We start from the raw sequence: 23831 nt of genomic DNA, 5'->3' as shown, positions 1-23831 counted from the left end.
CCTACCTCTCAGAGGTGTCATGAGGATTAACATAATGCAAGTATATGTGCTTTAATAAGCATCATTATTTAAAAATCCCTTGCAGATGGTACCATGTCGCTTGCTGAAATAGTAGAATCCCATAAGGCCTGCAGAACGGAAGCCACAATCCCTTGAACCCTGTGCGTCTGTGACGCACACGCTGTAGCATGATAGAGCAAGACCCTGAGAATGAGAGAGAAACTAGCAGATGCTAACATGGGTCCAGAATCCCATGCTGAGTGAAGCCATCCCTTTCTCTGTCTAGTTTCTGTGATTCTAAGCGGCCAGTGAGTTTGTCCCCTGCAGGGGAAAAAATGGCTGATTGATTTTCCCTCTGCTCAGAGACCCCAGCGTGTGGACACCAGGGATTTTGTGAAGTTCCACCAAAAGCCTCTCCCCATGGAACTGGCCATTCACATCGAACATGATGAGCTCCCGGCCACAGGATTCCTCTCACTTCCATCTGCCGAATGCATAAACCACATCATGGCCATTTGCAGGCTTGTTTTCAGGCCCTGCTTGTTACTTTAAAAATGGAGAGAAAATCCTCTTCTCTTTAGTGGTGTCCACTTTTAACTAAATCCTGGACTAAGCCAGTAATATGTCTGACTTTTTTTATTGCATAAACAATACAATAATCTCTGCATCTTAGATTTTTCAAAATCTTAGAATACTCATTTTTAAATAATTGCTAATTTAGTTCATCTGGGTTTGTTTTTATTAATATGGCATTTCAACATACTCATCATATGTCATTTCTTTGTTTTTAAAGATTTTATTGGGGAGTTGGGGGAGGGGAACAGCGTTGGGGAATTGGGGAAAGGGAACAGACAAGTTGCTGTCCTTTTGTTCTTCAGTGTAGTTGTGGAGGACGTCACTTCACTGGCCCATGTTGGTATGATCATTGTGCTCTTCCTGAATGAGGCAGATCGGTTGCCGGCCTCTGGACGGCGGCTCACAGTGGCTCTTGGCAGCTCACACTGGCTGCCGGCCGCTCACTCTGGCTGCTGGCCACTCACGGTAGCTTATGGCAGCCCACTGCAGCAGGGGCTGCAGCCTATTCTGTGGCAGGTAGCCCAGCTCCACATTGAGCTGTTGTTCACCATCTTAGCTGTAGAGGGCAGTGTCACTGGCCCTCAGGTGGGATCCAAACCAGGGCCCGGCTGCTCAGAGCTGGGGTCCCAAGCCAGCTCTTAACCAATGTGCCGCTCGGCCGGCCCCTCATCATGTGTCATTTCTGTACAAAAACTCATAAATTTCAAGTCCCAGAAATAAAAACAATAAACAGAAATACTTATATTGTCATCTCTTTAATTTCATTCAGAGACTAACAGGCTTGTGGTAGATTATAGAAAAGGGAACTGGTTCCCTCCAGTCACATCAGTACCTTCAACATCTTAGGAACCCATCCTAAAGCAAAAACAAGATGTCCATGCAGGTCAAGGTTATTATCCCTGAAATTCTCAAGAAAGCGGCTTTTTGTTTTCTTGGCTGCCCTCTAGTGGTTAATGATATAGTGTCAATAAAACACGCTGCATCTGTGAAGAGAAACTCTTCAAAGCAAAAGCAAAAAATATTATAATTAAAGAAATATTACTGCAGATATGAGGCTTATCTAATAATTCTTACTTAGATCCAAAAGCATCCTTCTCTTTCCTGTTTCCTGGTCTACATTTTGTTCTGTGAAAAGACAACTGACTCGATTCTCACACATAGATTTGGCTCTAGGGAAAGATAAGGTCCCTGCCTTCTGTGGATGAAAGACATGAAATCAAATAATGGGAAACCTGATGAGAGCTTAAGAAAGAATAGAGGAGTCATCAGGGACACCAAGAAAAAAGAAATTCTGTAGTATAAGCCAGAGGAGTTTGAGCTGAGGCTTGAGTGATGAGTGGGAATTCTCCAGACAGACGAGAGGGGAAAAGCATAAAGGAGAGTTGGGAAGCTGTGTTGGGGAACATTGAGAAACTGTCAGGAAAATAGGCGGAGGATAGATCAGGAAGGGCTTTTTGAGATTGCATTAAGTAACTATAGTAGTTCCCCCTTACCCACGGTTTCACTTTCCTCAGTTTCAGTTACCTTCAATCAACCATGATCTGAAATATTAAATGGAAAATTACAGAAATAAACAATTTGTAAGTTTTAAATTGTGTGTTGTTCTGAATGTGGTTTGCTCAAATGTGCTTGATCAAGTAAAATACACCACCCATACCTCCACAATTCGATCTCAAAGAAATACTTTGTGGCCTCATTGGGGGTGGCAGGGTTGTCATGTGGAAAAGTGACAGGCAGCCACCAATGCATTCACCCAGCTTTAGGGAAAGCCCAAAAACAGATCCAACCACAGACTGGGGACCAAACGACAAAATTGAGAGGCTTTTCATTGAGACCAACAATCTCAGCTAACTTGAACATAGATCAGTGATAAACCAATGAATACCTGCCTCCTGAGGGCTTTGTGTACAGCGGCTAAAACTAATATTGACTGTACTGTTTTAGATTTATTTTTGCTAGGTTTCTCTATGAGCATTTTAAATGGGATCTCTAATGCCTAGAGACGATTATACAACAGTCAAGTCAGCAGTTCAGTAGCAGCTCCATCTTTTCCATCTTTGTAAAATTAAGATTGGATTCTAGATCTAAAGCACTTCAGTTTCAGAATCTCAAAAAGGTAAAGCTTAGGGGTGCAAAGAAATGGATTAGAAATATAATGAGTGAAAAAACATGCACATAAACCTCTGCCCTTTTTTTTTCTCTCTCTCTCTCTCTAAGCTTTGCAGGTGAAAGAGAGAGAGAGAGAGAGAAAGAGAGAGAGAGAGAGAGAGAGAGAGAGAGAGAGAGAGAGAGAGAGAGAGAGGTCTTTCAACCAAAACTCAATCATCTACATCTGGTTGCATATGAATGAAAAGCCACTATTAATTATATTTGACATCAAAAGTTAACAAGAAAAATCTAGCAGGCATTCATCCTTCCCTGTTCTGCATCACTATGGAGATTGAGGAAAAGGGACAATGGCTCTCACATAAGTAAAATGTACTGGTTACAAATATGGGTCATGGTATGAGACTGCATGGGTTCAAATTCTGGCTCTGCTGTTTATGATCATAGACCTTAGACAATTTACCAGACCTCTCTGTGCCTCAGTTTCCTAAGCTGTAAAACACCTTAGGGTCATTCAGAAGATTAAATGAGTTATTACAAAGAATGTGCTTAGAAGGAATGCAGATAGGGTTCAATAATTGTAAGCTATTATTAATGTGTACAGAAATCTCCAAATGTTTTGCAAAGAAATATTAATTGTTTCACTTACTTAAAGTGTTGAAAGCTCTGAAGTTGGAGGATGTCAAAAGTAAAGTCCCAAAGTATAGGTAATGAGACCACTACCAACAGTGCTGCCACTCCAGGCAAACGCAGCTTAACTCTAACATGCTCGTGTCTAAACAGTTAGTAAGTGTTAGTTAATTATATCTCTCATAGTTCACTTTAACCTGGCAATAAAGCTTATACCTCAGAGATGCATTTAATGTAGAATTTCAATCCCTGTTAAGGCAGGAGAGGGGAGGCTTTTAAGAGCCTACGAAACCATGTGCCTCCAGTAGAGGGATATTCTGCCTGCCATACAAATCCAACTAGTCACCTTGTCAGAGTTCAAGTTTACTAAAAAATAGGCCCCTCTCTCCCCCCAGGTGTTCTCTGATTCCAGCTTTGCTCTTTGCAAGTTCAGGTCTCAGTCTGAGCCTAAAAAGTCTGGCACCTCCCCCAAAAAAGAAAATGGGGGAGGAAAAGAAAAACACTCTCATGACTCCTTTTGTTTGTTTGTTTGTTTTTTGTATTTAAAGACATGCAAAGCCTAGAAAAGCTCCTGAGAGATGCTGTAATCTATGGCCAGCCTCGAACCCGCAGAGCTTGGAAAAAGATTCTCATCCTGGTAGAGGGCATCTACAGGTATGTAAATAACCGAAGGCATTTAAACACGCTGAGGCCCACTGCAAGCTGAAAAATGGGGAAAGGCTGATCTCTCCTAGCTAAAGGAAAAAATGAGCTAGATATAGGTATTAGGAAGGGATTTGAACTAGAACTATCCATGTGAGCTGTAAGGCCTTGGGTCACCTGTTTTTTACATGTCTATACATATGGCGGAGCACCTTGGAGGCTGGCATGCTTATGAAGGCTCCTTCAGCAGCACCCTCACAGAGCACTGCTAACTTGCAGTGATTCTTTCCACTTCCTTTGACTGCCCCACAGTTTTAAAGGCCTTTAGGGGTTGAGTGATTCAACTTCAGAATGCTACCTATCCTTACGTCCCTTAATAGATGTTGCTGACAGGTCCCCAGATGCTCCTAACTGGACAGTTCACCCAACCTGCAGTTTTTTGCTGAATTTGGCCAGTAATTGGCATCAGAATACAAAAAGCCTGCTCATTTTCCTCAACCTGCAGTGCAATTCTCCGTAGAGAGCTTGGGTATTGGGGTGAAGGAGATTGTCTTAGCATCTGTAGGTATGCTCTAGACTAAAATTTCCCATCTCTTTTAAGCTGAGCAGACAAAACACCCACTAAGTCATTCAGAGCTGTGCTTTCATATTGCAGCTTGTGAGTGAATTTGCTCACTCTCTCTCTGAATTGATTATCATTACTGAAATGGAAATTTCCGCCAAAATTGGCTTCTGTTGTAGGCTTTAGTCCATGAGTCAAGGAAACATTATCTCAGAGTTACTCACTCCTAAATCAGTTCTCAAATAATCCTAATATTAGAGGAACTGAGGAAGATGTTTCCTATGAGATAATTATAGAAAGGAAAAATATGAAAAGGAAGAGAGTGAGGGCTTAACTGCCCAACAAAGAGGAGTGTGGGTTACAAAGGAGACTTGAGAACAGAAGTAGTATTGCTTTCAGCCAGCTAATCTAACCGGACCCAGAGTGTACACGTTTCTGTTACATGAATAAATAGCAAGCAGCAGAAGAAACGTGTCTCTATCCCTTTTGGAAAAAAATAAGTGCTTTCTCCCAAATTTAAAATCATCCTCTTCCTCTTCATCACCCTAGTATCATTTTATTTTTTTCTCTAGTACTTACTGCCCCAGTCATCAGCGTTCTAGGTGTTCCCCTAATGCTACTGCAGGGTTACAAAGTTGGCATTTCAAGTTTCCAGTAGCCCGCCTTCTCTATCACCTCTCAGGACCTCCTCAGGTCAGCCAGAGAGTGTGTGCTGTTTATGAAGTCTCTGGGATCACCCTAGAGCAGCGTCCTCAACCAGGGTGGTTTCTCCACCCACATCCCAGGCACACTGGGCAATTGTCAGTTGTCACAACTGCAGTAAAACACTATCGGCATCTAGTGGGCAGAGGCCAGAGATACTACTAAACATCTCACAATTCACAGAATAGTCCCCTACAACAAAGAATTATCTGGCTCAAATGTCAACCGTGCTGAAGTTGGGAAACCCTTCTGTAGAATAATTGAACTCACTGGCCCTGAATTTGCTACTTTTAGGAAATAATGTCCTATTGTCTCTGGGCTGTCGTAACCGCAAGTGTGGATCTTTCTTCCTGTGTGATTTGTGCCAGCTGCCAGCCTGGGAGGGGAGCCCTTATCTAAACACCTGTCGCTCAGGCCTGGACTAGCCGGAGGGCATACCAGCTGAGGGAGAGCAGACTGGGCATCTCCTTTAACCAGAGTAAACAGAACCCAACTGCAAATAAACAGAACTTGGCTCCACTAAAGGAAAGTTATGTTTTAAGCACTTTGATCATGGCTGAAATTAAGTGGACTACCAGCATTTTACTCTCATACATGCCCATCATTTACACAGAGAAACCATTCCAGCAGCAGGGCTTATTAATAGCTACACTGGCTCTGTGTCCTACTGTGATGTCAGGAGGACATGAGAGCCAGGTGTGGACTTCTGGCTCTAAGCCAGCATGGCACCAAGCCACAACTTAGGCTTCACTAGAAATGTTTCATTATCTATTGCTGCATAATAACTCCCCCCCAAAATATATATAATGGGTTACACAGCAACGAGTTTTTATTTCCCGTGCTACTGTGAGCTGTCTTCTGTCCCACGTGGTGTTGGTTAAGGGTAATTCATGAGGCTGTATTCCACTGGGAGTTCAGCTGGGGCTGGAACATCCAAAATGACCTCACTCACATATTTGGGGTCTTGGTACTGGCTGTTGACTGAGTCCCTGTTTCTCTTCTCTTCTGTGGGGTGCTTTCTCTATATTTGGCACTTCTCATTCAGCAGTATAGCCAGAGCTTCCTTCCAATGCAGCAGCTGGCTTCCAAGAGAAACAAAGCAGAAGCTGCCAGCCTTTTAAGGGCTAGGCCCAGAAGTGGTACAGCATCATTCCTGCCACACTCTGTTGGTCAAAGCACATCACAAGGCCAGCCCAGATTCAAAAGGAAGGGAAATAGAGCCCACCTCTTGATGGGAGGGTTGACTTGTGTGTACAGGGATGGGAAGACTTGTAGGCAGCCATCTTTGGTGGGAGCCTACCCCAGCGGCTCAGTTAACCTGGGATGTATACAGAGTGAATGTCCACTTCCCTTCAACTGGCCTTCACAGAGAGGTTCCTTTTATCTCACCTGCACAGGAATCTTGTCTTTAAATGAGAAGGTGACATAAATGGATTCATTCATAGATAGGAAGCAGGGTACTTTCTAGGCAGGCCTCAGCACACCCAGGGCCTCAGTTTCCTCGTTTGTAAAATAAGGCTAGCCTAGAGTTCTGGAACATATGCTTGTTCTCACTTGATGCTATCGCCAGAAAATGAAATTATTTCCCATAAGATTTTCAAAAGGGCCAGGGTTAGGAATGTGAAATCGATAGTTCACAAATGCACATCTACTTTTTAGAGGTGTATTGTGGAGACATACCGTGTTTCTATTTACATGAAACCTCCTTTGAGTTTTCACTGCCAGATATTTTTTATCTCTTGCTTGTGGTTTCCCGCCATGGGCAAAGTCTTCTCACCACAGAAAGCTCACATAAATCAATGTTTTCATATCTCTCAAAGAGAGCAGTCAGCCAAATCAGAAGGTTTCAGGCAGGTATCAAGGTAGCAAAGGCCATATACCATGGCCAAGAAGTCAGTGAGCTCCACAAAAGCAGTGATGATGATGATGGTGGTGATGATGCGAATAATAGCAATGATAATAATGTCACCATCCATAGACCATCTAGGTATTGTTTACATATAGAATACAGAAGAGTCAGGATTTGGAGGGAGGCCTGGGACTTCCAAATCCTGGTGTTGCTGCTTACAGCAGAGTACCCTCCATAGGGTTCTTTTGTAGTGTTAAATGAGATCATATAAGCTCGTTGTTGCCAGAAGCCCAGCCCATAGTAAGCCCACAATCAAGAATAGCTGCCTTCATCACGAAATTTATTTTCAGTTGAGGAAGTTGCAGCTTGGAAAACAAACTGTCTACACAGTAAAGCTGTTTGTTTTTCACCCACCTGGAGAAGGGGTGTCAGTGGAAGGAACTCATGTTTATCATGTGTCTACCCCTGCTAAACATTTCACATGTGCCATCCTGAGTGAGCCTCTCCAGGTCTCTTGAGGAAATTGTGAGGATGAAGACACTGACACTCTGAGGCCTCATAGATAACTGAGATGAAACAGAGCTATGACTCAAACCGGGTGGCCCGGCTGGGACACAGGCCCAATGTAAACATAAGAGTCAGCTCATTTTTCCACATCTAAGAAAATAAACACGGAAACTGCGAGGTCACCCATTTGACTTTTACTTGTAGGTAAAGGGCTCAGTTTCTTGATCTATAAAATAGGGAGATTGAAACTTGAAGCCTAAAGTTCCGTGACTCCATGATTTTGGATTTCAAATTACTATCATTTCAAGTCACACTCCTAATTTTGTGTCTCTAAGAAGTCTAGTGTTTGACTCATTGTGGCTGAATAATCTCAAAATTATTCAAAAATATACTAGAGATTGGAAGAGGCAACCCAAATAACCTGAGATATCAACTATCATAAATGTAGCCCAAATTTTCAAAATAAAATTAACCAATAAATAATATCCAGCCCTTGAAAAAATCCATATATAAACAAATGCCGAAGCCTCGGAATGCCATTACCTCTAAGAATATAAGCCATTCTCCTCAAAATAATGTAAGTTTAACGACTGAGAACTTCAGTGTTAATCTTTAACCTATACCTCTATGGTTTAAACAAATAAAAAGAATGAGGAAACACTAATTACTCTACTTTTAATTAGTCTTAGCTCCTTTTGTTCTCTCTTTCCACCTTTTTTTCTTCTCTTGGGTTATACTTTGGGCCCACCAAGGAGATTTTTCCACCATGTAAGTTGGCAAACCAGTGCTTTAATTCCCAATTCTGCCAGTGGATAATGTGGTTTATATGTGTAGGAGAAAGTGGTGAGAGGGAGATTTCTAAAAGGAGTCTTGTCACTTAGCTAATACATTATGTAATAGAAAGATATAAAGAAATTATTCACTGGCTTGCTGGTTTAAGAATAATCCAAGTCCTTGCACAGAGCTTCAAATTAACTGGTAGAATTATCTTTACCTACAGTTGTATTTTAGTTGTTTTTCTTCTGTTGAAATCTAAAGAAAGCACAATCTTCCATTCAAGAAGAAAGAATAAAACACTGTTCTTGTTTTCTGTATCGTTTTTGACACATTTTTTAACAGCAATTCAGAGGAAGAGCATAGACAGCCTTTCCTGTGTAGGCACCAACTCAATATCCCACTATAGCAAAACGTTCAATTCAAATTGGATCACAATGAGAAAATGAAAACTTAGTGTGAGTGAACATAACTCTTTATAAAAGCTGAGTTCTCCCTAGGACTCGTGTGTGCCCTGCATTAACTCCAGAAATCAACAGTATCGTAGAGTCATTAATCTTAGAAAGAGAAATATAAACCAGGTGGGTAGACTCCTAACATCAGCTAGACCAGCCCCAGCGAAGGATGGCTAATTAGCTGCCCTGAGTGTCTGCAAACTGTTCAACATTAACTCTAGCTCCTGCCAAATTCAGTTCCAGAACAAAGAATGGTTATTTGTGACATGTCAGGTTTTTAGTATATTTGTGTTACCAACTTATAACATTTTAAAGATGAGAAGAAAGTTCTAGAATTCTGAGGGCAGAGAGCCATTTATTATGTATGACACCCATATGCCTCTTTCCTAGAAGATGCAACACAGAACATTGTCAAGGTTTCCTTGCTTCTCAAGTTAAACCTCATTGCAATCATTTCCTCCTAGGCTTCTAAGAATAAGAACAACCCAATGAGAGCTCATTATGTGTCAGACACTTTATTGGCATTACTTCTAGTCATCCTTATAAAGACTATATAAGGAGGGTCCCATAATCATGCTTATTTTACATATGAGGAAGCAGAGGCCCAGAACAGCATATAAATTGCCCACGTCCTCAATTAGTAAGCAGCGGGGCTTCATCTAAGCTTAAACAATCAGATGGCTATACCTCCTGAACCTCAATGAAGACAATTTTAATAAGCAATTGATCTAAGAAAATATTGGCATTCACTCACAAAACTTATGTTAAGAGAAGATGACTCTATCTGGCCTTCACTTCATTACAGTCTGAAAACTGCCATCCAGAATGGCTTTGTGAGGGTGGCCGAGTGGCGCGGTGGTTAAGAACTGGCTTGGGATGCCAGAGGGCCCCGGGTTCGGATCCCACATATGAGGGCCAGTGACACTGCCCTCCACAGCTAAGATGCTGAACAACAGCTCAACCTGGAGCTGGGCTGCAATGAGTCGCCGGCGACGGCGTAGGCTGCAGCCCCTGTGGCGGTGGGTTGCCGTGGGCTACCGTATGTAGCCAGCAGCCAGCGTGAGCGGCCTTCCAGAAGCCGGCGACTGATCTGCCTCACCCGGGAAGAGCGCAATGATGGTGCCAACTTGGGCCAGTGAAGCAACGTCCTCCACAACTAGACTGAAGAACAAAAGGACAGCAACTTGTCTGTTCCCCTTACCCCAATTCCCCAGCACTGTTCCCATCCCCTCAATTCCCCAATAAAAATCTTAAAAAAAAAATGGCTTTGTGAAAAGCACATGGGCAATAAGCTGACTTCATTAAAATGAAGAACTTCAGCTGTGCAAAGACAATGTCAAGAGAATTAGAAGACAAGCCACAGACTGGGAGAAGATATTTGCAAAAGAGACATCTGATAAAGGACTGCTATCTAATATATAAAGAATTCTTAAAATTCAACAATAAGAAAACAAAAAAAAAACCCAATTAAAAAATGAGCCAAAGACCTTAAGAGATACCTCACCAAAGAAGATATACAGATAGAAATGTGCATATGAAAAGATGTCATATGAAAAGATGTCATAATCAGGGAAATACAAATTAAAACAATAAAATACAACAACACACCTATTAGAATGGCCAAAATCTGGAACACTGACAAAAGTAAATGCTGGCGAGGATGTACCTCAACAGGAACTCTGATTCATTGGCTGGTGGTAATGCAAGATGGTACAGTCACCTAGGAAGACAGTTTAATGATCTCTTACAAAATTAAACATACAATCCAGCAATCTTGCTCCTTGGTGTTTATCAAAAGGAATTAAAAGCATATATCCACACAGAATACCGCAAAGAAATCTTTCTAGCATCTTTATTATACTTGCCCAAACCTGGAAGCAACCAAAATGCCCTTCAGTCAATGAATGGATAAACAAACTGTGATACATTCAGACAATGGAATATTATTCAGCACTAAAAAGAAATAGGCTATCAGGCCATAAAAAAACTTGGAGGAAAAATAAATACATATTACTAAGTGAAAGAAGCTAATCTAGAAAGGTTACATAGTGTATAATACCAACTATATGACATTCTGGAAAAGGCAAAACTGTGGAGACAATAAAAAAATCAGTGGTTGCCAGGAGTTGGGTATGGAGCGGGATGAATAGGCAGAGCATGGTGGATTTTTAGGACAATGAAAATAGCCTGTATAATATTATAATGATAGATATATGTCATTATACATTTGTCCAAACCCATAGAATGCACAACATTAAGGTAAACTATGGGCTTTGAGTGATGCTGTGTCAATGTAGGCTCGTCAATTGTAACGAATGTACCATTCTGGCGAGGGATGTTGATAGTGGGGGAGGCTATGCAGGTGTGGGGCATGAAATACATAGGAAATCTCTATACCTTACATTCAATTTTGATGTGAACCTAAAACCACTCTAAAAAATAATCCTTTAGAATACACACGCACACACACACACGCTTCAACTCAATCTTCATACTTTCTCCAAACCAACACCCATTGGACTACTGTACAACCAGCTGGACTGTTTTGACTGAGTTGACCTAACACTTGAGTTTATTTTTTTAAATACATTAAATGTAATAAATAAACTAATTAGGAAGAAGGGAGAACTTCAACTCTCTGTTTGCGTCAGTTGATTAGCTCTTGAACTAAATTGACAGGTTGCTTGAATTGTTTGACAGACTCCTTTGTGTGGTGAGGGTGTGAGTCTGTGTGTTTTCATAGAGCTCGCCTGTCAGTGCAGTCAAAACTGTATGCGATTTAGACACAACTTACAAAGTGTTCTGAGAACTGATTAAAGTCAAAAGTTCTTTTAAATTCATTGAGTCCCAGAGGTGCCATGTAAATATAAATTATAATTTTACTTAATTATTACTTCATATTTTTCCCTTTGCTGGAGGACTTGAAGTGTTTTTGCAACTTAACAATACCATGAAAATTTAAGTACTTAGGACTAAAACAAAACAGTTTATCTATGGCAGTAGTTCTCTAAGTGTTCTCCCCCACCAATAGTATGGCCACCTCCTGGGAGCTTGGTAGAAACAGCCCATTCCAGGCCCATGAAATTAGAAAATCTGGGAGGGGGGCCCAGTAATCTGAGCTTTAATGAACCATTCAGGAAATTCTGGTGCTCACTTGATACTGAGAACCATTACCTTAAAGAACAGAAAGAAGGAACACCATCAGCTGTCTCAAAAAAACCCTTGACTTCCAATGAGCACAGCAGTCCCCAGCTTATCATGGTTTTGCTTTCTGCCAGCTCAATTACCCACAGTCAACTACAGTCTGAAAATATTAAATAGAAAATTCCAGAAATAAACAATTCAAAAGTTTTAAATTGTGCATCATTCTGAGTAGCATGATGACATCTCATGCTGTCCCTCTCCATCTCACTGAGGATGTATGTATATATATATATATATATATATATATATATATACTTCCCCTCTGTTAGTCACTTAGTAACCATCTTGGTTCTCAGATCAGTTATCAGAGGTGGGGGGAGAGAGAGAACATTCACAACATTTATTACAGTATATTGTATAATCTTTATTATTAGTTATTATTGTTAAATAATAACTGTGCTAATTTATAAATTAAATTTATCATAGATACACAAGTATACATAGGAAAAAAACATAGTATATATAGGGTTTGGTACTATCCTCAGTTTCAGGCATCCACTGGAGGTCTTGGAACTTATCTCCTGAGGATAAAAGTATGACTATATTGAACATGAGAGCCTAAGGACTTTCTATTGTACTTTAATTAATATTATGTGTCCCAAAGTTATTTTGTATGTTTTTAGTTCCTTCTTTTAATCTTTGGTAATTTAAGCACTGAGGTTAGATCAGACAGAACTGGCCAAATAGATAGTGGCAGGCTAATAAAGATGGATCACCACAGAGCAATTTAATTAAAACTAGCAAAATACCTCAAATAATGGTCAGTCTAGTTACAATAGTCAGCTTTACAAATAAATTGATCAACAATGTCATGAGCTAATTGTTTACTTTGGAATTAGCTATATCAACTCAAAGCACTTACATCTACTGAATGTAAATTATTTTTTTCATATAAAATAGTGCCAGATTAGCCTTTTAAGATTGAGAGGGTTGTCTCAGCTGAATAAAATATCCCTTAAAAAAAAAGGACTGGCATGTCCCTGTCATCCCAGGCTGATGTCAGGGCAAGCTGTCTGAAAAGAACTGAAAGGGAGACGACGCAGAGCTTCCCAGGGCCATACACACTAGTGATGAGCATTTCTCCTTATGCCCTAGCATGGAAGGTTCCATCGTGCATCTGCCCCAGATCGTGGCTCTAAAGAAGAAATACAAGGCTTACCTCTACATAGATGAAGCTCACAGTATTGGGTCCGTGGGCCCAACCGGCCGGGGTGTAGTGGAATTCTTTGGAATGGACCCTCGAGATGTCGATGTGTTGATGGGCACATTCACCAAAAGCTTTGGAGCCTCAGGAGGTTACATAGCTGGAAGGAAGGTAAGAGAGGCACTCCTGGTGCCTATTTAAAACCTGACCGCTCTGGGGACACAGTCTGCAGGGCGTCTCTGGATTCTGTGAGAGCTTCAACTCAGTTCACCACATCTCAACTGATCACTGCAGCCTCAGGGCAGTGGCTTCACAGCTAAGTAGAGCCCCAAACATTAGGAGCTCACCCTCTGACAGTGCAGAGGAGCCTATGAAGAGTAATCACAATATAGTAAGACGGCAACGCTGGTGGTGTACACGGGCAGACTTACTGCAAAGAGATGATTAAGTCTGCAAGGCAGTAATGGAAGCAGTCTTAGAATGAATGTCAGCCTTGTAGACAAATGATGGGGGGATTACATTTCTGTACCCCAAATCACATAGATAATAAGGGGATATTAAAGAACTGTAAGTAATTTGGGTTTTGTAACATGAAAACACAAAGCAGATAATAGCAACAGTGGGCAAAAATCAGATATTAAGGAGGTGGACACTGTGCTACAAGTTGTGGGTTTTAAGAGTTTGAATTAAAATAGTGGTAGCAATATCATAAACACCCTTTTAAGGGATTTTCTCAGCAAAATGATTGTCTTCCACAATTTTGGATAAGCCATAGCTCAAATCTTATCATCCTCTATTACCTTATCTATATGCCTTAAAAATCCTGATTTGATGAGATTAGACCAATAAGTGAACGTTATCCCTGTCATTCTAGTGCCAATGTCACCAAGGGGGGTTGCCAATATAAACCAATAAATGTTTAAAAGAAATTTAGAAGAAGAGGGAAGCAGAAAAATAAAATGAAATATTCAAACATGGGTTTGAGGGATAAAGGAGACAATTGCCTGCTCCATTATATGACAGTTTTATCCAAATCCTGATAGCTATCTCATAGAGGCCTACACCTGTCCCAAAGAGAGTGTATGACAGTGCTGTTGCCTCTGCCTAGGAGGGCACAGCAGGCACCAAACCAGTGCAGTGCCTGCAGGTGGCATCAACAGCTTACCTAAAATTTCCAATCCCTTACTTGATGTGACCAGCAGGAACACGAGTTCAGACGCCTGGTAAACCAGTTAGACAAATCAGGGATTACAGCCAAAAACAGTCTAACCATTGAAAACCTGTGATTTAAAACAACAGACTTCATTGTGGCCACTTGCCCTGCCATGAGATGCAAACATGTTTCAAATGTTCAGAGTTTTCAGTAGTCTTTACCCTTCAATAAGCACTACTTTCTTCCTAGCTCAAAGCATTGTTTTTCCTCCTGTGGGAATTAGCTGGGTAATGCTAAAAACATAGGTAATGCCCAGGATCCTACAAAATTCAGCTAAGTCTGGTGAAAGTTTAAACATTCTTTGACTGTCGAAGCAGTGGGATCAGAGGGTCTCAGATGTAGGAGCTCCCTTCTCCGGGCTGCAGTGCTTTGTGAACTTGTGGTTTTGTGATTACTTTAGCAGCAGTTCTGAGCTACAAAAATTTTAACCAACCGTAACTCTGTTTCCTGAACCAAAGGCACCTGAATAAACTGAAGCAAGCGGATCCTTGAAATATTGTCAAATTTGGTAGATGTCACATTTTTCCCCTTAAAGTTCCTTCATTTGATACTCACTGTAAACAAAAGCTCGTGACTACTCCAAAGTAAGGACCAGCTCACAGTTTTCTCACATATTCTCCATCCTGAAGTCAGACTATTTTTAAAGTGCATTTGCTTTTGTCTATGTGAATTCTGTTCATTTGGGGTAGATACCGAGCAATTGTGAAAAGTATTATTATTTACATTCATTAAGATGCAGAAAAAGTATGCAGAGCTGTTCATTCTCTTGCTCTTTAAAGTGCTCATTCTGTGCATGCTTGGGTCCAGAGGGCTGCATCATTCCTCCACCTCCTCTCCTTCGCATCCCCTCTCTCTTCTCCCTCATGTTGCCCTGCAGTCTCTGAATTCACCACTAGATGGCAGCAAGAATAAGAGAGTGTTTGGCGGAGATCCATTAGCCAATACAGAGACCTTCTGCCCTGAAATGGCAAGATGCAAAACCTAGAAAAGTTAGGGCAGTTTTCAAGACATGGAGGATGAGCAGATTGGAGGCCACTTGAGAAATCGTCTGTATGTTTCATTCCTTGATGATTTAGAAGTCAGTCAGATACACCTGTGGAATGGTTTGGGTGAGCCTGTTATAAACCCAGATAAACTGTGGTTTCCTTCCATTCTAATGAATAAATGGAACTTTTGTGTCTGTTCCTCTGTACCTTTAATGTTAAAAATTATGTTAATTTTAAATTATGTGCCATTTCAATTTAAATCGCAGTTTCTGTTCTCACAGACTGTGAATAATTTGGGGAAGAATTTTCACTTTAAGTTTGTTTAAAACTGATAGAGCATAGGATTGGACAGATGCTAAAGATTTACATTTGAAAAAAATCACTCCACTTATCTATTTAAATAATTAGAGTACAGTTTTGAGAGTTTCATCATGTTTTTTTCCTGGATATTTTGCAGTATATATCTCAATTTGGAGGGTATGGAAAATATCCAGGATTCTAAACCAATGGGTACAAAAGCAACAGAATCAAGTATAAAAAAATGTTAATGTGCACACACTGGGACTTTACATTTTTCTGAAATTCTAATAATTTCAATTTTATTGTGCTCATGGAGTCCTTCGTACATCTTGAAATTTAAAAATTATTACTTGGGTCCAAAAATCTAGAAAAAGATAAAACTGACTGGCTCTTAACTCTCTTTTTAAATGTCAATGTTAGGGTTAGTTGTAGATGGACTATATTCCCAATACCAGTTTCTAGGAGGCTCTAGAAATCTTTCTCAAGTTGGTCAAGGTCAGAAATATATACATTAGCAACCAGATGCATCACGTAAGAAAAAAGATATTTGAAAACAAATAAGTGGAGAACAAAATTGGTTTGGTGCTAAGATACTCCCACAGACAGTAGAGATTTTTGTCTTGACTTCAGTCTTCCTGACACAAAATGACCTACAAATTTTTCTCTGCTTATTGGAGTTCACTGCCCTGGCCTCAACCTTCTCTCCCCACCTCAGGGAAACTGCTAAAACAGTCTCTGAAGAGTTAGATTTTGCTATTTTGCTGTCTTTGAGTTTGGAGCTGCTATAGATGATCTGTGAACAACCCAACTTGCAGCATTCTGTCCTTTTAAGACTTTTGAGATGAAATGTCAGGTAATTACTTCTCTCCATCTGTCAGCGCTCCATGCTATGAATGGCTTCTTTAAAGAATGTCTGAGCTAATGAAGCTAGGTTTCTTATTTTCATTTTTTAATTTTCATTGATCCAGTGCCTGAGACGGGTCAACACTGCAAACCCAGTTTTGCAGTCCAGGTTTTTCTCAGGCATGGATCCGGAGTCTTCTTGCACAGCCTCCACGGCTGACCAGAGACTTGCAAATGAAGGAAGCACAGGTAGCCCTCATGATTGATAGGCTGCAAGGGCTGGAATTCTGGAGAGGGAAGTGGGGCAGGGCAGCCCAGTTTGTGGCGAGCATTAGCCCCAGAAGTCTGTGTGTCAGACAAAGGCAGGCCCTTCACAGAAGCCAGCTCTGCCCTGTGTGCTCAGCCCTGGCTGTATTTAACAGCCCTTTGAAGTAAATGGGGGTCATGGAATGAATGCCAAGATGTTTATTCTAAGTGTCTCCTGTCTGATTTTCTCAGAAGAGCTACCCTTGTCCTTGAACTCCAGGCCTATGGGTAGAGAAAATAATCAGGATTTTGAACTTACAAATGGACTTGGAAACCTCAGTCTGAGGAGACCTCTAACCCATCCTGAAGGAAGACACAACCCAGACTCCCCTTGCAAAAGACCAAAGCCAACTCTTAATTCATGGCTCATGGTACCCAATGAGGGAATGCTAGGAGGAAATAAAAAACCAGGAAACAAGGCTCTCCTTGATGCTCTGCAGAAGTTACTCAAAGAACCCATTTTCTGAACCACACAAGCAAAGTAGCCCCTGTCCATACACTCAGACTCTGATAGAAAGTGGACTTGGTCTAAAAAAATAAGATTATGGGCAAGATATGCTTAATGTTAAATTGAAGTGATATTGCACTGATGAGGCATTTATTCAAACTAAGAATGCACGTGATCTTGGCTTTATGAAATCTCTCGATTTGGGAAGGAAAATTGGGAGTAGGGACATTGAGAAGAGCCCTTTAGGGATCAAAGGCAGCTTGTTTTGTTTCTTTGTCTGATCTTGGACAGCAATGCCCCAAGACTAAGAGAATATTGCTACATTTGTTCCTAAGAATACAGTTTAGCATTCCCATATATACTTCAGGGACCCTCGCCATCCTTCCTCAATCCCTAAAATCTCCCTGATCTTCATTAGACCATCAGTATTTACCAGACCCCTGCTAAGTACTCACTACTATGGGTTTTCAGAGAAATATCTAACTCTGTCCCTGGCTTTCAAGGAGGTTTCAGTCTCTTTGGTGAAATAAGATGAATAGACATAAAATATTTGAGACTGATGAGATTCAATCTGTGGTTTAATACTATAAACACTTAAGTATATAGGGAATTCTCCCCTCTTACCCCCCAAAAGAGGAGCAATCACTGTAGATTAGAAAAAGCACCACAGAGTTAAGTAGAAGTGAATGTAGCCTGTATCCTCCTGGTCCCCCACTTCTGGTCTGGAGGTGTAATATAGTGTGGTGCTAAGGGCGGGGACCCTAGGACCAGACTCTGGGTCCAAATCCTTGTTATTCAATGACTTTTTGGTTGGATAATTTTGTGATCCTTTCTGAGACTCAGTGATATCATCTATAAAATGGAGATAAAAATAGTACCTACCTCATAGATTATTGTGAAGCTAAAATGAGTTAACATATGTAAAGTTATTACATGGAGCCTCAAGGAACCAATGAATTTCAGCTACAGACATATCAGTGACTATATCAGCTATGTTATCTCTTCAGAGTCATGCAATCTGTCATCAAGTCTGGGTACTCCTTTTTTTTAAATGCCTCTCTTTTCCTTTCTTTTCACGCCTACCACTACCACTCCAATAAAGATAGAGGAAGCGTTGGGCTGAAAATCTTTGGCTTGATGTCTGAGTCTACCAATGTATCATTACATAACCTTAGAACGTTACCCTCTGCAAAATGAGAGAGCTGGAATAAAGACACTCCATGGAGTTTTAATATTTTGATCCCCTTGTCCCACCCCATGCTCCTAGTTCTAAGAATCTCTGATTTGGCAATTCATTAATAAGACTTGCCAACAGTATCATGTATTTACTATGTACCAGACACTATTCTAAGCACCATATGTGTATTAACTCATCTAATCCTCATAATAACTCTGAGGTAAGTATTGACATTATCTCATTTTTCAGAGAAAAAAAAATGGAACAGAGAGATTTCGTAACTTGCCTATGGTCACATATCAGAAAATGGCAGAGCCAGGGTTTGAACCCAAGCAATCGGGTTCCAGAGCTTGTCTCATAACTCTGACATCATACGTCCCCTCAAGGAGAAGATTCCTCATCACCTTTTCTTGAAAACACCAGCTTCTGCCTTTATTCTTTGCTGATTAAGATGCCATCTTTATTCCTAATTTTAGCACATGTCCATGCCTCTCCCCTCCTCTGCATTTATCCAAATCTATCCGCCCTTCAAGGCCAGGTTACCTCCCTGAAACAGCCCTTTCCTGACTCAGGTCTATATGAGTTCCTATCATCCCATCTCCTGCACCCCTCCTACTGTCTCCTTGGCATCCTCTCAGGAGCCACTAGCTCTCAGCAAAGAAAACCCCTGCTCCTGCTCAAAGAGGAGCACTAAATATAAAGCTGTGAAGGACATCCCAGTTGCAATTACTCTGGAAAATGGCTGCCTCTCTGTCTTTGAGCTCCCCTCCCCACCCTCCTCCCAAGTTAACTTCCCGAATACTGTGTGGCCAGTGCCTTAAGTTAGGCATCATCCTGCACATACTCCCCAACTATGGTGAAAACCCACCCAACCATTTTTTTCAGATTCACTAAACAAAAGAATAGAAAGAAACTAAATTTTAATATAAGTGGATAAGAGCTGCCAAGGACTAGGTTTTCTATCTTTCTCCTTTTCTTGGACTCCCACATCCAGAACATAGCCTGGAGCAAGTCCTTGTACAAACTGGATAGAAGGAAAGATGGAAGGAATGAAAAAGGTAGTGGTAGTGGGGGGTAGGGGGGTAAGGAGTAAAAAGAGAAAGAGAAAAAAGGAAGGAGGAAGTGAGGAAGGAAAGAAAGAAACAGAAATGTAGAGAGAAAATTTAAGTGGAGAATTTGAAATTAAAAGAAGAAGGGAAAGAATCAGAGTAGAAGGAAAGGAAGAAACAATAAACAAAAAAGGAAGGAAGAGTGTGAAATGAAGGAGAAGAGGGAGAAAGGAATTCAGGGAAGAAGGATGCATGGACGAGGCGATTTCAAATGAAGAACATATTGAAGGAAGCAGGAAGGACAGAATGGAGCTACCGGTCCCACGCATGGACCAGGTAGAGGTATCATATCACCAACAAAGTTGTGAGGCAGGCCACTCACTGTACTTTGGAAGAGGAGCTATGAATGTTTAAAATGCTTGTGAATGACCATGCCACCCATACCCCAAGAGAGACAGAATAGTGAAGGGCAAGGCACAGTCACAGGCTCAGGGGTAGCAATGCTGTGGCCAGTGAAGGGAGCTTAGGAGGAGATGGGCCTGCACAAAGCAAAGCTCCTCTCAGTTCACCTACAGGAAGGAATAATCAGAGAAGATGCCTAAGTGGAATTCTAAGCTGTTTTGTTATCCTAGAAGAGAAAGTAGATGATTCTTTACAGACCCCACTGCTAACACAGATAGCCATCATCAGCTCATTAGCTTTTCTGCAGAACACCCAGGCAATGAGCCAGTACAGGTGGGCAGATAGATGATCTTCCTAGCTCGGGCTAAACGCCTCCAGATACCAGCTCTGAGGCCTCCCTGACTGTGGCATTAGATTATTGGCGTTTTTGGGGCTCTCAGCAGGCTTACCTGGGACTTTATATTTGGCTTCAGGAGTCAGGGATTCAGGTGGAGAGTAATCCCTACCACTGAAAACCAGCTTTCTGTAGTGGGTCAGCACTCCAAACAGTGTGGCACAAAAATTCCAGTAGTTCCCAATTGCCCAACGCATAGCCAGAGTTTATTTGGTCTTAACCTACACTCTAGTTTACTTTCTCACCTCTCCCTCTAACATTCCATTCCCCCACTCAAATTTTCTTTTGCTCTATATTTGACTTCATTCTTAAAGACTTGAACAACTTCACTTCCTCACTGGAACCTTTTCTATCTACTCTGGCTAACAATACCTCCTCTGCAGACTTGTAGGCCTGTTGAATATACTAGTTTGTATGTCTTGTTACTTTTTCTACCATTGTTTTTCCATGGGCACAATTCAATGTAATATACTCAAGGGCAAGAACCACATCCTGTATTCTTTGGCTACTCCTGAATACTAAGCCAGTACTCATACATACTAAGTACTAATCAAATTTTTGGGAAATCATTTTTCCTTTACACACCTGGTTTGGCCTTTCATAACTTAACTCCAAACTTGCAGCCTTTGCTGTATGCCTTCTGAGTTTTTGAGGAAAAAACTAAGAGGGTTAGAAAAAAATAGTTGGGTGATGCCCATTGAAAACTGGACCACATTCAAGAATCGAATGTCCTGGGCCATGATGGATGGGGTTGGGACAAGATGTGATTCTCACCACCAACACTGAGATTTATTTTCCTTCTTTTTGTATTTCCCTCCTTTATTTAAAGGACCTTGTGGATTATTTACGGGTACACTCACATAGTGCTGCTTATGCTACGTCTATGAGCCCCCCGATAGCAGAGCAAATAATCAGATCAATGAAATTCATCATGGGACTGGATGGGACCATGCAAGGTAAGAGTGTCTGCAGTGAGCATAGCTCCCATAAACTCTTTCCCCAGGCTTCTCTTGGTCTCCTTCTGCCCCATCAATTTTCCCCTTCTCAAATATGCACCTTTGATTTAATCCAATTTATAAATCAAATCATGTGTACATAAATAGTACCTAATACACAATCATACATAGTACCTAAATGTAGTAGAGCTGCTGTCAGCATACAAACAAAGGAATGCTTTTTGAAAGCAAAGGAAACTTTGTAATTCACCTCTTAAGGTGATCAGCAAATGTGGATAATTTTGTGTAACTAGTTGTGTTAAAATGAAGCAAACAGTGGTGTGTGTTTGCCTCTGCTTGCTTAGGGCTGTCACTTGCATCTCCCTGAGAACAAACTAGTCAATTTAATATTCATTTTTCATCTATCCACCCACTATTTTGTTTGTTTGTTTGTTTGTTTGTTTGTTTGTTTGTTTGTTTACTTACTTAATGGGAGAAGAAATCCACCACTGACAACGTGTGGATGTATGGACAAAATGCACACAATAGTAACTTCCCAGCCACTTCTTTGATGCTGAGTCACCACAGCCATGATATGCTACTTTGCTCAGTCCTAATCAGCTTAATCTTCTTTTTGAAAAATTGTTTCATCAGGGCATCTTAGAACTTTCATATCTTTCAGATATCACTTAGAGAGCTTCTACTACATGTCCTAGTGCACATCCAGTGATGAATAAGGCAGTTCTTGCTGCCACACAGTCTAGTGAGTGCATTTATGAAAGTAGCAAATTATCATGGCCCCAAAACTGGCCTCTGAGCTAAACAATCCATGTGCCCCACTCCTCCTCCAGCTGATGTGAAGCCCTGCCTTGTTTAGTGGAAACTTACAAGCCTTGTACTTCAGCAGAAGCCTGAAAAGGTTCACCATTTTTCAATTTTATTGAAGCAGTAGAGTATTCACATACAACTTTTACCAACAAGCCTATTATATAAAACAGGTTAGAACAGAGCTGTTCCGGTTGAAGTACTGTCTCCCTCTACCTCCAAACTGATAGCCCCTGAGATCCTTCTTCTGAGCTCTAGTGCTTCCCAGGCCACTGGCTTGAAAACTTCCGAGACAGACCTTTTTCACTATCGCAGGAAAATGGCTTTTTTGTTCCTCCATGTAAAATGCAACCATTAATTGCAACTCTAAGATCCCTTCCAGCCTTGTTTTTTGGGTTTTATGATTCTGTGTCCTATTGAACAGTCTGCGTGAAAACGAAATGAAAATCAAATCTAGTGAAGCTGCATGATGCAATGGTTTAAGGGCATAGACTGAAAGTAGCTCCTTGGATTTGACTCCTGGGGTACTACTTATTTGCTGTGTGGCCTTAGTCAAGTGACTTAACTTGTCTGTTTAACCCCAAGACAGTTACTTCTGTGTGCGTCAGTTGCTCTGCCTATAAAATGAGGAAAATAATATTAATAAGTTAAGGTTTTTATAAAAATTAGACAAATTAAGACATACAAAATACTTATTTTGTCTGAAAACAATTATACAGTAAGCATCATATAATTGCTTGCTATGTTATTTGCTATGATTTCTGAGGTGTTCAAGAAGTATTTGGACCGTGTTTCAGGGCTATAGGAAAGATTCTTATGATGGAATTGAGGTAAAACTAAATGTCTTCCATGGTCCTGGATTAGTCAGGATAAGTTAAGTTATGCCACCATAACAAATAAGCCTTGAAAATCTCAGTGGTTTAATAGAAATAAGGTTTATTTCTTGCTTGTACCATGTCTAATACAAATCAGACAACTCTCTGCACACTTTTCCTCCATGGGAGCAATGACTTCAGCTGCTGCTAGCGTGAGGCTTAGCCATCTCAGAACATGGCTTCCATAGTCACCATGGTATAAAGAAAAAGCATCTGCCTAGAAGTGACACGTATCACCTTGCTTACAATCATTTGGCCAAAACTAGTCACATGGCTGCACTCAAATTTGGGGGTATAGTAAATTAAGGGATATTAATATAATATGGATAAGCAGATATCTTTCAACCTTTTAAAACTGAAACTAGACATAGAAACTAGACATATTACCACATGAACTGGCAGTTTGTGTGAAAAAAAAAAAAACCTGATGTAGAACCACTAGTTTCTTATGAAGCCATAAAAATGATCTTCTTGAACTTCATGCATTTCTTTATGGAAAACAATTATTTGGGATTTAAGCTAAAGTGTAACTAAATAAATTTAAGCAAAATGAATTTTCTTACTATGACCAGAATTATCCTTTGGTCTTTAGAGAAGAATAACTAGGAAAAAGTTATTCTGAAAATTAGCCAATATCTAAATAAGGATTACTAGTTTCTTAAACCCTTCAGTATATATGTTTTCTGAATTGGGTGATTTAAAGTACCCACCTCGACAATCATTCCCTTCCTTCCTTCCTCTGGATTGCTTTACCATTTCATCCCAGGGAGAACTCGTTCTTTGTATCTGATCACAGTTAAAGGTCTGCAGAAAAATTATATTAAAGCTATGATCATTTCTCCTTTGATAGGCATCTACCATCCATTTTTCTTTCAATAAGGTAGGAGATATTTCCCTTGGTTCCTTCTCTTAGCCTTACAATTAAGA

At 40.7% G+C, this 23831-nt stretch overlaps 1 protein-coding gene across 1 annotated transcript in view; it reads left to right on the top strand.

Annotated features, from left to right (window-relative positions):
* Positions 1–23831, top strand: part of SPTLC3 (serine palmitoyltransferase long chain base subunit 3) — a 150720-nt gene that overhangs the window by 92348 nt on the left and 34541 nt on the right. Inside the window, exons 7-9 of the mRNA XM_019635237.1 lie at positions 3861–3966; positions 13103–13322; positions 21099–21225. Coding sequence (XP_019490782.1) covers positions 3861–3966; positions 13103–13322; positions 21099–21225 — 453 coding nt within the window. The remainder of the gene's footprint in view (positions 1–3860; positions 3967–13102; positions 13323–21098; positions 21226–23831) is intronic.

The sequence above is a fragment of the Hipposideros armiger genome, unplaced genomic scaffold (genome assembly GCF_001890085.2).
Source record: "Hipposideros armiger isolate ML-2016 unplaced genomic scaffold, ASM189008v1 scaffold_20, whole genome shotgun sequence".
NCBI classification, from domain to species: domain Eukaryota; kingdom Metazoa; phylum Chordata; class Mammalia; order Chiroptera; family Hipposideridae; genus Hipposideros; species Hipposideros armiger.
This window is presented reverse-complemented; position numbering and strand designations above follow the sequence as displayed.